Source organism: Dendrobates tinctorius, unplaced genomic scaffold (genome assembly GCF_039654945.1).
Source record: "Dendrobates tinctorius isolate UK_male_01 unplaced genomic scaffold, ASM3965494v1 ptg000071l, whole genome shotgun sequence".
Classification (NCBI taxonomy): domain Eukaryota; kingdom Metazoa; phylum Chordata; class Amphibia; order Anura; family Dendrobatidae; genus Dendrobates; species Dendrobates tinctorius.
In genome coordinates this window covers 24,158,926-24,171,296 of record NW_027361739.1, presented here as the reverse complement: position 1 = coordinate 24,171,296, position 12,371 = coordinate 24,158,926, and the positions used below count along the sequence as shown (strand labels likewise).

At 44.0% G+C, this 12,371-nt stretch overlaps 1 protein-coding gene across 1 annotated transcript in view; it reads right to left on the bottom strand.

Moving 5' to 3' along the window:
• The window catches only part of CDH4 (cadherin 4), a 1,048,908-nt gene extending 1,036,970 nt beyond the window's left edge, over positions 1-11,938 (bottom strand). The window contains exons 1-2 of the mRNA XM_073582496.1: positions 11,667-11,938; positions 3,168-3,279 (exon numbers count right to left, since the gene is read on the bottom strand). Of these exons, the coding sequence (XP_073438597.1) occupies positions 3,168-3,279; positions 11,667-11,714 (160 nt within the window). The 5' untranslated portion in view covers positions 11,715-11,938. The remainder of the gene's footprint in view (positions 1-3,167; positions 3,280-11,666) is intronic.
• Between the last annotated feature and the right edge of the window lie 433 nt (positions 11,939-12,371).

Genomic DNA, 12,371 nt, shown 5'->3' with positions numbered 1-12,371 from the left:
AGATAGACAGATAGATAGATAGATGATAGATAGATATAGATAATGGATAGATCGATAGATACATAGAAAATTATAATACGGTAGATATATTCTATGTGTAAGTGTGCGTGTGTAGCCCATTCACTATCTCCATCTATCCTCCACTCCCTCAAGATGGCTGGACCATCATTGTAAACACATCATTGTAAATACACACCTGTACTCTGTATCTCCCTCACCTCATTGTAGATTGTAAGCTCTCATGAGCAGGGTCGTCTTATTTTGCTTTAATTATTGTATTGTTAACGTTGTTACTTATGGCTTGTGTTTTGAAAGTGTTAAACTGTAAAGCGCTGCGGAATATGTTGGCGCTATATAAATAAAGATTATTATTATTGAAGATAGAGGATAGATAGATATGGGATAGATAGATAGATAGATAGATAGATATGGGATAGATAGATAGATAGATAGATAGATAGATAGATAGATAGATAGATAGATAGATAGATAGATAGATATGGGATAGATAAATAGATAGATAGATAGATAACAGATATATAATAGATAGGCTTGACAAAAGATTTTATGTCCGAAACGTAGCCACATCACTGGACAATAAAGTCCACTTCTTTGCAGTTTTTTGTGCTGTTTCTCCTTTTTTCAACTAGATAGATAGATAGAAAATTATGATAGATAGATAGATAGACAGACGGACAGCAGACATTTAGTAATCTTGAAGATAATACAAATAAAAAAAAAAAAGAGTAAAAAACATTAAGAGTACGTTCCTATGTAACTATGCAGCAGATTAAAATCCATTGTTTTTTTAAAGTGCTACCTCTGAGCACTAGAATTGGACGATTCTCATGCACATATTGCAGACATATTTGCCGTGTACATTGCCCAGCGCCGTGTATTTTAATTCCCCAGCATGACAATTCATCTTACGGCTGTCGTTGCCTATATTTCACCCATGGCATGGCAGAGCTTACCGGCACCATTTTCACACCACTATTCCCAGCCTACAGATTTGGCTGTGGCATTTGCCCCTCAGAGATGGAACGTAGGCGCCTCCTCCCCATGTGGGGCACAGGTTGCGATTTTTCTATCCAGTTCGGCAGCTCGTCAGACCCACAGTGCATTACAGTGTCAGTACTGGCATGAATGAGACTTTACCCATCCACACTGCGGAAACGAAAGACAAATCTAAAGCAGATTTTTTTCTGTGTATCTGAAGTCATCCCGAGACAAAAAAACTGCCATGTGTGAATTTACCACTGACATAAGAGCCACCCTCTGCCTTAATGGGGTTGGACACCATCTCTTCCTTCTTCAGAAACTATTCATTAATTCTTTCAAAAAATGGCGGCCGGTGGATGAGCATGTGACCAGATCTGCTCCAATAGAAAAGTGGCTTTCCCATGTGAGATGCTACCCAGCATGAGGAGGCTGATGGAGAGGTCTGGTCACTGCTCCTCCACCAGCAGCCATTGTATGGACAGACGTCAGTGTGTGAGGAAAGCTGCACTAACAAGAGAAAGTGGTCAACCCCTTTAAGCCTCCATGGTGTCATCATTACCATATGTATCTATGGGGTGACCCGCACAGTAGCTGAATACTACGTGGAGATAATGGGTCTCCATTAACACCTTAGCACGGCCATGGAGTCTTGCAGCCAGAAAAATAATGCTTACAGATTAGTCTATTAAAAAACTGAGCTCAGCATGCCGGTCTTCTGAGAATTGGTCCATTTGCTAAAACATATGTTCAGTCTTTCTCTCAGTAGACAAACAATGAAAAAAAAACCTCATCCCATTAATCCTCCGAGCTGATCCTTGTACTTTATGCCGCGACATCACACGGCTGCATTGAGTGTCGCTCACTGATACATGGATGAATAATGCAGAGTCTACCGACTTACACATAGCAAGCACATGCAGAGGGTAAAAAATGTATCATAAATATACACATAAACACATAAGGCCGCACTCATCAATCATGTGCTGAGACCTGTATCACCCACAAAAACGATCTGTCCTCGCTCAAAGAAACAACATTTGTAATATTCACCCATATATATATTGTTTAAAGTTGTGACTCCACAGTGAAACAAGTTAAAGAGAATCTTTCACCAGGTTTTTGACAAGTAATCTGAGAGCAGCATGATGTAGGGACAGAGACCCTGATTCCAGCTATGTGTCACTTACTGGGCTGTTTGCTGTAGAAGTGATAAAAATCACTGTTTTATCAGCAGGATATTATCACTAGAGGACTAGTAAACCTGCTGCCATGTAGTCCTCCATATTCATGAGCACTGTAAAACCCCGCCCCCCCAGCACTGATTGACAGCTTTCTACCTATACCCAGTGTACACCCAAAGCTGCCACTCAGTTGGGTGGGCGGGGTTATACAGAGCTCAGCATTCTGAAAACTGGGAGATCTGGAGCAGATAAAACAGGGATTGTATCAAAACTACAGCAAGCAGCCCAGTAAGGGTTATATCTCTGGAATCAGGGCATCTATCCTTACATCATGCTGCTCTCAGATAGGGTAACTAAAACCTGGTGACAGATTTTATTTAAAGGGGATTTCCACCCCCAATGAAATCTTTGCCAAGCGCTGCAGCTTACCAAATCTTATGTAAAGTACACAAGGCTAGGATTCGGCCCCACTTGCCAGTTCCAATGGTCGACACGTGACCTCAAGTATGCGATTTACATGCTTGTGGTCATATACCGACTTGAGTCTAACCCACATCTCTCAGAAAGAACATTGAGTCGCGGCCGAGACTCTAGTCGACTAGTGACCACATGTGTGCAAATTGTATATTTGCACACATGTGACAGCCACTGAATCCAGAATGCAGAGAAGAATCCTAACAGTGTGTGCATTACACTCTGGTAAGATTCGGCAAGCTGCAGTGATTGCCGAAGATTTCACCAGGGATGGACCTTCCCTTTAAATATTTTCCTGTGCATTGCCGCCCTTGCAATAAAGATATACAATGCTGGTGCGGACACGGAGTACACAATGGAATATTGCTATCTGTTCCTATACGAAATACCCTCTTCCAGGGAAAATAAAGACGCAAGGTGTGAATCATGCATAATAAATCCATTCCATAAATTGTCTCCAAACGGACGGCCTCCTGGTAACTAGATTTAGGATATTAACCGCTTGCCTACCTTTTAGAAGCTTCTGCCCCTCTTTGATGCTGGGTGACACAAGGGCCGTGTAACCCTCCTCAGAAAAGCCTGGTGTACAGCTGTGCTGTGCGGTTAGATTCCCAGCGTATGCCTGCAGCCAGAAAATCAGAGCAATGCGTTAGCGCGTGGGACAAAAAAACAGTCATACCTCGACATAAAAAAATATACATTTCCAGGAAAATGTTCCCGTATATAAAGTTCATCCATAACCGGCATAGTTTGTGTACAAGCACTGAGCGCTGAACCAGCAGCAAAAGGGACTGCAAACAGCAATAATAACACTATACTGTATTTTGAATAATCACAGAATATAAATGCATAGAAAATATGAACGGTTGCCGTACTGAGAATTGCATTTTCTACTTAGACTGGAAGCTGGGCTTTGTGAAGGTCTGTCTGTGCAGAATATATGCATCGCACTATATATTAAATATAGCTAGAATAATAAGAAGATGTCTGAAGAGCGTGATGTATTGGCAGCTTATTCAGGGGCACAGATTTATAATATATACTCATATGTGAAGCAGAGCGGAATGTGTCATGCCGATATGTTACTGGTCTGTAGGTAAGTCTAGCGAGGGTTCCTAAAGGGATTGTCCACTCAGGACAACTCCTGTCTATATGTCATCTTAAGGCACCTGGACATTGTAGATGGGGGCTCCTTATGTAAAGAGCAGTTAGGGTACATGGACATTGTAGATGGGGGGCTCCTTATGTAAAGAGCAGTTAGGGTACATGGACATTGTAGATGGGGGGCTCCTTATGTAAAGAGCAGTTAGGGTACATGGACATTGTAGATGGGGGGCTCCTTATGTAAAGAGCAGTTAGGGTACATGGACATTGTAGATGGGGGGCTCCTTATGTAAAGAGCAGTTAGGGTACATGGACATTGTAGATGAGGGCTCCTTATGTAAAGAGCAGTTAGGGTACATGGACATTGTAGATGGGGGCTCCTTATGTAAAGAGCAGTTAGGATACATGGTCATTGTAGATGGGGGCTCCTTGGTCATTGTAGATGGGGGCTCCTTATGTAAAGAGCAGTTAGGGTACATGGTCATTGTAGATGGGGGCTCCTTATGTAAAGAGCAGTTAGGGTACATGGACATTGTAGATGGGGGCTCCTTATGTAAAGCGCAGTTAGGGTACATGGTCATTGTAGATGGGGGGCTCCTTATGTTAAGAGCAGTTAGGATACATGGTCATTGTAGATGGGGGGCTCCTTATGTAATGAGCAGTTAGGGTACATGGTCATTGTAGATGGGGATCTCCTTATGTAATGAGCAGATAGGGTACATGGACATTGTAGATGGGGTCTCCTTATATAAAGAGCATTTAGGATACATGGACATTGTAGAAGGGTGCCCCAACTGTTCCTTGCATAAGGAGCCCCCAATCTACACTGTCCATGTGCCTTAACTTCTCTTTGCATAAGGGAGACCCCCCATCTACAGTTTCCATGTACCTTAACTGCTCTTTACATAAGGAGCCCCCCATCTACAATGTCCATGTACCCTAACTGCTCTTTACATAAGGAGACCCCATCTACAATGTCCATGTACCCTAACTGCTCTTTACATAAGGAGACCCCATCTATAATGTCCATGTGCCCTAACTGTTCCTTGCATACTGGATATTGTAGACGATGGTCTCCCTTATGAAACAGTAGTTAAAATACATGGATGTTGTAGACTGGGGGTTCCCTTATGCAAATAGGGCACATGGACAATGTAGACGGGGGCTCCCTTATGCAAAGAGCAATTAGGACAGATGGACATTGTAGATGAGGTCTCCTTTATACAAAGAGAATTTAAGGTACATGGACATTGTAGATGGGGGGCTCCCTTATAAAAAGAGCAGTTATGGTACATGGACATTATAGACGGGGACCTCCCTTGTGAAAAAGCAGTTTGGGCACATACATGTTGTAGGGTTCTCTTATGCAAAGAGCAGTTCTTGCTCTGGCGGACTTACTTCAGTGGTTGCCTGGTAATACTACAGAATATTTCCATTACCTATATGAAATCTCTGGGCGCTCTAGTAGCCAAACCACAGTGAATGAGCTTCATCGATCAATGGGTGCTGCTTTCAGCTTAGCTACTTCTGCACTATGAATAGAGCAAATTAATGATAAATTAAAGATAATTGTGTCCATTTCTGCTACAATAAACTGATGAGAATTAAATCCCCAATGATCCGCACAGTATACTGATGGAGAGGTGTCACATGAGGAACTTGTAGCTCTGAGTCTCCTACATGTGGCTTTCTAGCTTTTAGTTGGTGCAAACGCGGTTGTCCACAAATGGTACAAGGGATGTCACAGCATTACTAAACCAGGACCAGAGATATATCCCCACCAGCTGATATCAGGCTATGAAGCCAAATCATTAAATAAAAATTGAGAATAAAAAGCAATTTATGTTAGAAAGAATATAAACATAGACAAAAACAACAAAATAAGACGTAGGTACATACAGGAAAAACATGGTCAATATAAGCAAAGGTATCAGAGAATTTTAACTAATGACCTACTATTAAGAAAACAGGCAAGTCTACCTAGAGGTAAATCGATTATGTCAAAAAAGGAAAATGAAGGGTTGCTAGAATGGGGATAACTGGCGGAAAGATAAATGGAGAATATAAGGAGGCAAGGAAAGAAGGGGAAACAAGAGAAGAGAGGCTTCAAGGTCTGCAAGGAGAGAAAGGAGTGTCTTTTGGTACCATGTCCTAAGACTTCATGGTCCAAGGGGGATCATGTTTTAAAAAAATTTGGGTGTGTATGTATTTCCTAGCTAGACAGTTCCTTTAGACGATTTGTCTCTCACTACAGCCTGTGATCATAAAACTTGACACTCCAAAACAAGCTGAGGACCTCCGATGTTCATCATGACATCTTGGATAATCATCTTTATACCCTAAACATTTAATATACAGCATAAAAAAAGATAATCTAAATCTCAACTACACAGACTTTAGGAAGAAACAAACAACAAATACAAATGGCACAATCCTACGGAACAAGAATGGACATGAAAGGGAAGTGGTACTGAGCGAGCATCTACAACGGAAATAGTCAAGGCTGTACTTTGGCTGGCAAGCAATGCACAAAGAGTGGTACCGTGCTGTGTATAGAGTGCACAGAGATGCCAACGTGGCAAGAAGCAACAATGGAAATGTTAGTGAGCAACAAACTAGAAAGGAAGAAGAATAAGGAGAAGGAGGAGGAGAAGAAGAAGGAGGAGGAGAAGAAAAAGGACAAGGAGAAGGACAAAGAAGGAGAAGAAGAAGAAGGACAAAGATAAGAAGGAGAAGAAAAAGGAGAAGGAGGAGAAAAAGAAGGTCAAGGCAGAGAATAAGGAGAAAAAGAAGACAAAGGGGAAGAAGACAAAGGAGGAGAAGACAAAGGAGAAGAAGAAGAAGAAGGAGAAGAAGGATAAGAATAAGTAGAAGAAGAAGTAGATGGAGAAGGAGAAGGATAAGAAGTAGATGGAGAAGGAGAAGAATAAGAAGAAGTAGATGGAGAAGGAGAAGAATAGTAACATTTACTTATTTAGTGCCACCATATTGCACAGCACTTTACAATTCAAGAAGCTCAAGCCAGAAAAATAAATCTAGTTTTCAAAGCAATGCAACAAGTGGTACTATGTGCATATCCGTGAAGGGGCACTAATGTGGAGATATATACTTAATATCAGCAAGAATAGGGCTTTTTCTTCCAATTGCTGAACACCAATGTATAGGTTGTCCTTGGCCTCGTATAACTCTTTATGCATAGATATAGAAGTGTTGACTTTGTCACTGCAGTTTGGCACAACTCATAGTAATATCGCTATGTGATAATGATAAGACTTTGCTCAGAGAGCCATAATCTCAGCTCTGCTATGTCGTTCCACGCAAACAGCTCATCAATGCATAAACTCAGTATCGAGTCTATTGATTGCACATTTAACCGATGTGTTAAGGCTGGGTTACGGGTAGACCGCACTCTTTCAGAGGCACATTTCCAGCTTTAGAATGTTATTCGCATTTTATCTCTCTGCTTTTGGCAACAGGGGAGTTAAATTCATGAGACCTTCTCGAAGCATCAGAGATTTGATTTCACCAAATTTCATCTGAAATTTGCGAAGACCTCAAGTATTTGTTCAGAGCCCATCTCCTTGGTAGCGGTTCTCAATCTGCCTTTGGGGATGGAATATGTAGTCGCAGACAGTGAAGAGTATAATGACCCTGATTAGCTCTAACAGCCTCCGCACTCTTATTTAGGGGGGAAAATACACTGCAATCGAAAACGTTGGGCTTTTTTTTCTTCTTCTTTCTCCTGTGCTATTATATAGGGACAAAAACCCATTGTATTTCACAAACTATGAAAGGAAAGGAATAGAGGCGCCGATTGTGGATCACCGTCTACTTCATAGACCCAATCACCTTATTTTACACAATAAGAGTTACACATCTGAACGTGACTGTTACTGCAGAGCCCTGATAAAACCGATTATTATCCTTTACATATTAGATGATTTATACAATATCTGCTTGGCAATACGATGTGTAAGATCAACAGTTCAGGACACACGATGCCCTATACAAATGCAGCACAACGTGGGTTTGCCATTTGGCATTATGCTACTGTTTGTGGGATTTGCATAGGACTGCATTTAAATCTACAGTATTATACTATCTTACCTGGCTAATCACAATGAAAGGGCAATATTGTGCATAAAACCCAATGGATTACAATAGCAGTTTCTCCCATAGAAGAGATCCAAGCTGTATATATGCATGGAGATATACCGTATATACACACTATATAACCTTGTGTCCTAACTATAATACTATGGTTCGAATTGAGAGCGAGACAAAATGGAATTTGGACTATTTCTACTATCCAGTTGACCCTACATTAGTGGTCACCAACTTGTGACTGCTGTAAAACTACAATTCTCGGATCAGGGCATGTTGGGAGTTGTAGTTTTAAAATCACTAGAAAACCAGTGGTTGGAAAATGCTGCTATATGTTAAAAAAATAAAAATAAAAAAAATAACTACCTATTGTACTGAGATATCAGACGTCACTGTATGACACATAAGGCCTTAGCATTATCCCTAGCATATGGTGTGCCCATGCAGACTGCAGAAAGGTAGCTGTCCAGTGCTGAATCCTACAGAAAGCAACCTGGAAACTGGAAAAAGGGTTAAACTCGGGGCCCAAACTGTGATGACATAAAGGCAGTCCTGTGTGAAACTCCCCTACATTAAGGGCAGGCAGAGCTAAGTGTGCTTAATTTATTAAACAGCACATCACGAAAAGTACATCTCGAGGCAGCTAAGTGCAGAAAAAGCAGAATGCCACAAGTACGGCTGTTTATTAGTTGCCTAAAAAGCCTCCCTGCATTCGTGAATTGTGTATTCAATGCAAAGCCGACAGTTTGCATCCCATCACTGTATGGCTGTACTGATAATAAAATGGGACGGTGCGCATCTATCACAACCCTACACATCCCACTAAACATGAAGGTTCGGAGCAGTAAGTGACTGTAAGCTGTGGGGGGATAGCTATACTCCGTCTCCATTGAGTAAGTGCACGTCAATAACCAACGACAAGGACGCCATTGGTCTCATCATGGATAAGCAGATAGATAGTGCCTGCTGCCGGCTGCCAGGCATGGTGAATGGGGAATAGAAGACCCGGTTGTGTTGCAAGGTGATCTGCTTCTTCCCTTCACTTTAGCCCTAGCCATAAATCTTAAACTCCCTGATCAAGACAGAGCGTCTTCGCAGCCGTCCTTAGCACATGGCTCTCTGTGCTCTGTCCCGACAATGGTAATGGACATTGTACTGAATGTAGAGGAGATCATTCTGCTTTGGAGAAGCCATGGGCTGTAGTGAAACAAGACTTTCCTTTATGGCGGTGGTCAGCACACAAACTTAGTGCAGTAATAGTTTTTTGTGTTGTCACCTGCCAGACATTTTAGTTTTTTTTCCCAAAAACTATAATTTTTAACATACATCAAGAAGTAGGAAAATGAAAGTCTAATGCAACCAATAATGTGATAAACTTAATAGTCCAGTATTGGCGCTTTCCAGTCTTCGATCAGGCCATGCTGGGAGTTGTAGTTCCGACAGCCCTTAATACTAAATACATTGCTAATAAAACAAGGACTTTAATCCATCGTTAATGGATTGGATCTATGTTTTGAACTCCTCTGCAGCCTTACAAGCGCAGACTGGATGTATGGGAGTCGACAACGGTGAACCGTGCATAGATGGAATGTATGGGAGTCGACAACAGTGAACCATGAGTAGACTGTATGTATGGGAGTCGACAACGGTGAACCGTGCATAGATGGAATGTATGGGAGTCGACAACAGTGAACCGTGTGTAGACTGTATGTATGGGAGTCAACAACGGTGAACCGTGCGTAGACTGGATGTATGGGAGTCAACAACGATGAACCGTGCGTAGACTGGATGTATGGGAGTCGACAACGGTGAACCGTGCAGAGATGGAATGTATGGGAGTCGACAACGGTGAACCGTGCATAGATGGAATGTATGGGAGTCGACAACAGTGAACCGTGCGTAGACTGGATGTATGGGAGTCAACAACGGTGAACCGTGCGTAGACTGGATGTATGGGAGTCAACAACGGTGAACCGTGCGTAGACTGGATGTATGGGAGTCAACAACGGTGAACCGTGCGTAGACTGGATGTATGGGAGTCGACAACGGTGAACAGTCGGCAATTAAAGTGTGGCTAGCATACAAGGCTACAGGTTGCCAGAGTTCACATAGAAAGTGTCGGCTCCTTAATCTTCTTAATTTGGTCTTGTTTCGGGAATTAGAAAACATTTATTTTTCCTATTCTATATAGACTGGACAGACTGGAGGCTGTTATCTGGTATCTGTGTTGCACCTAGGGCTCAGCCGGCTCAGGTCACTGAACCAGAGAGGAACAGAAAAGAAAAGGATTTCAGCAGAGAGCAAAAGAGGAGAAGTGTCATTTAAAATTTCAATGAGTAGGAATGTGTGCAGCCTACGGAGACATCTTGCTTCCCGTATCTGCTATGCAACCCATAAGAAAGTGCATCATTTCATATATACATACAACTATCATTATTTGGGGGGGGATCGCCAAACATCTTTGTGCTTCAGTGACAGGCCACATTGTATGCCACCGCTTCCCAGGCAGTGAATTGAAGGGTTACTTTCTTGGCAGGTCACAGGACATGTGTGCTGTATAGAGACCGAGGAAGGAGGACACTTTTGCAGAGCACAGAAATGTTTGTGTCAGTGGTAACACAGCGGCATCTTTATCACTGCCATCCCATTCAGCCGGCAGAGGAATCTGCAGAGGATTTTTCTGCATTCAGTCTTTGTAGAAGCAGAAAATCTTTAGCGCTCTTTCTCGCCTGCTATTTGCTCGCATTGTCCTGCGTTTGTGCAACTGGTCAATCTATTAACTTCTGCAAATTGCTGGGTGGCGATTCCTATCAGAAGACAGATCACACATCATCGAGGGCTCCCCGGCTCCTCTCTGCAATGCACTGACTTCCCATACACTACAGAGCACAGGTGCACAGAGGAAGGGGTTAAGCCGGGCTTCCCAAACGCCACGTCCTATTAGCCGCCTTATTTGCCGGTGAAGCCATCAAGTCATATTGATCATTCTTTGTGGGAGCAGGATATTGCAGATGGCTTGGTACCTGGCGAGGATGGCAGAGATGTGCGGAGTCTGACACCCAGCAGTGCCAACATGTTACTAGAAGGAAAGGTGGCATTCCACCTAGGCGGGTCACGGTGACACCTCCTTACTGACAGTGCCCCACTCTGAACTTCCACCTCAAGAGACACGGCGCCAGATCAATCAGAGCAGAGGCACATGCCCAGTGCACCCTCCATTCACACTGTGCCAGCCGATTAACCCTTCACACTCACTCCATTCGGATCCATCTATCCAATTCTAATCCAGGAATGGGCAAAACAACAAATATCAGTCCAGAGACTTAACCCTTCCCGTTCGTACCCACCGGTCACTTGGCATATGCCACATGCGAACATGGCAGTTAATCATCTCAGTTCTGCATCCATCCAAATTGGCATCCCAAGTTAACCCCTTCCAATCCCATCATGCAAACAGAGACAGGGGCCGGTTATTCATTTTGGCTAGATACTAATCTCTCGATAGGAATCTCATTAACCCCTTCTGTCCAATGACCACTTGGCACACAGCAAGTACAGATGGGTGGTTGTTAACCTCTCCAGTGCCATTTCCATGGGCAGATTTGTCACTCCGAGCTATATAGGGTTAAGGAACCATCCTCAGTTAACCCCTTCCACGCATGCAGGTGAACTCATCTCTACATGTCCATTGAGAGGAACGTGAGAGAGGTGGCAGAGGGTGATAGACACATCTAAGAGTAACACTGCAGAACCCTCCCCAATACTCCAGGGGTGCATAGGAAGAGGAGGATGCCCACTTACCCCCAGTGCCCCTGGCAGAGCCAACAGCAGCAGGAGAACCCCTGGCATCTTGTACCCAGACAGGAGTCTTGATCCCAGCAGCCAAGTGTCCAGAGCGCCCCCCAGGATTTGCAGGAATGTCAGTCCTCCGTTCAGTCCCACACGTCCCGATGCCGGTGTGGAGGCTCCGCTGCCCCCGGGCGCTGCCGCTTGCCGCCCCGTCTCTCCCCAGTCACTGAGCTGCAGGTGAACGGGCTGCACCAGCTGAGCGCAGCACTAGCCACTCCTCCTCCAGCTGACTGACGTCCTGGCCACACCCACCACGGAGGTACTGTCAGCAGCGACACGCCCCGACAGAGTTCGCTGAGTGACAGGGAGGCCGAGCACGCTGACAGAAAGCCCCGCCCCTCCAAGTGTCCTGACTGACAGCATGGCCACGCCCCCTACAAGAACTGTGAATGGCAGAACGTGCTCGTACTGCTGGGCAGCGCCCCTAGCGATGCTTCATATACTGCAGTCTGCAAGCGCGAGACAGCGAAGTGGTGGAAGCTGCGTGATGCTAAAGACGGGAGAGAGCCTGCGAGCACACGCGGGAAAGCCGGGGTCTGCGGAGTGACAGGAAGGAAGTCATTACTCGGGATAGTCTGTGCGGGGGGAGGTGGTGGTGGGAGGAAGAGGGAAGATGGGGCAGAAGGGGAAACATGGAGGGCAGCCTTGTATGGGACA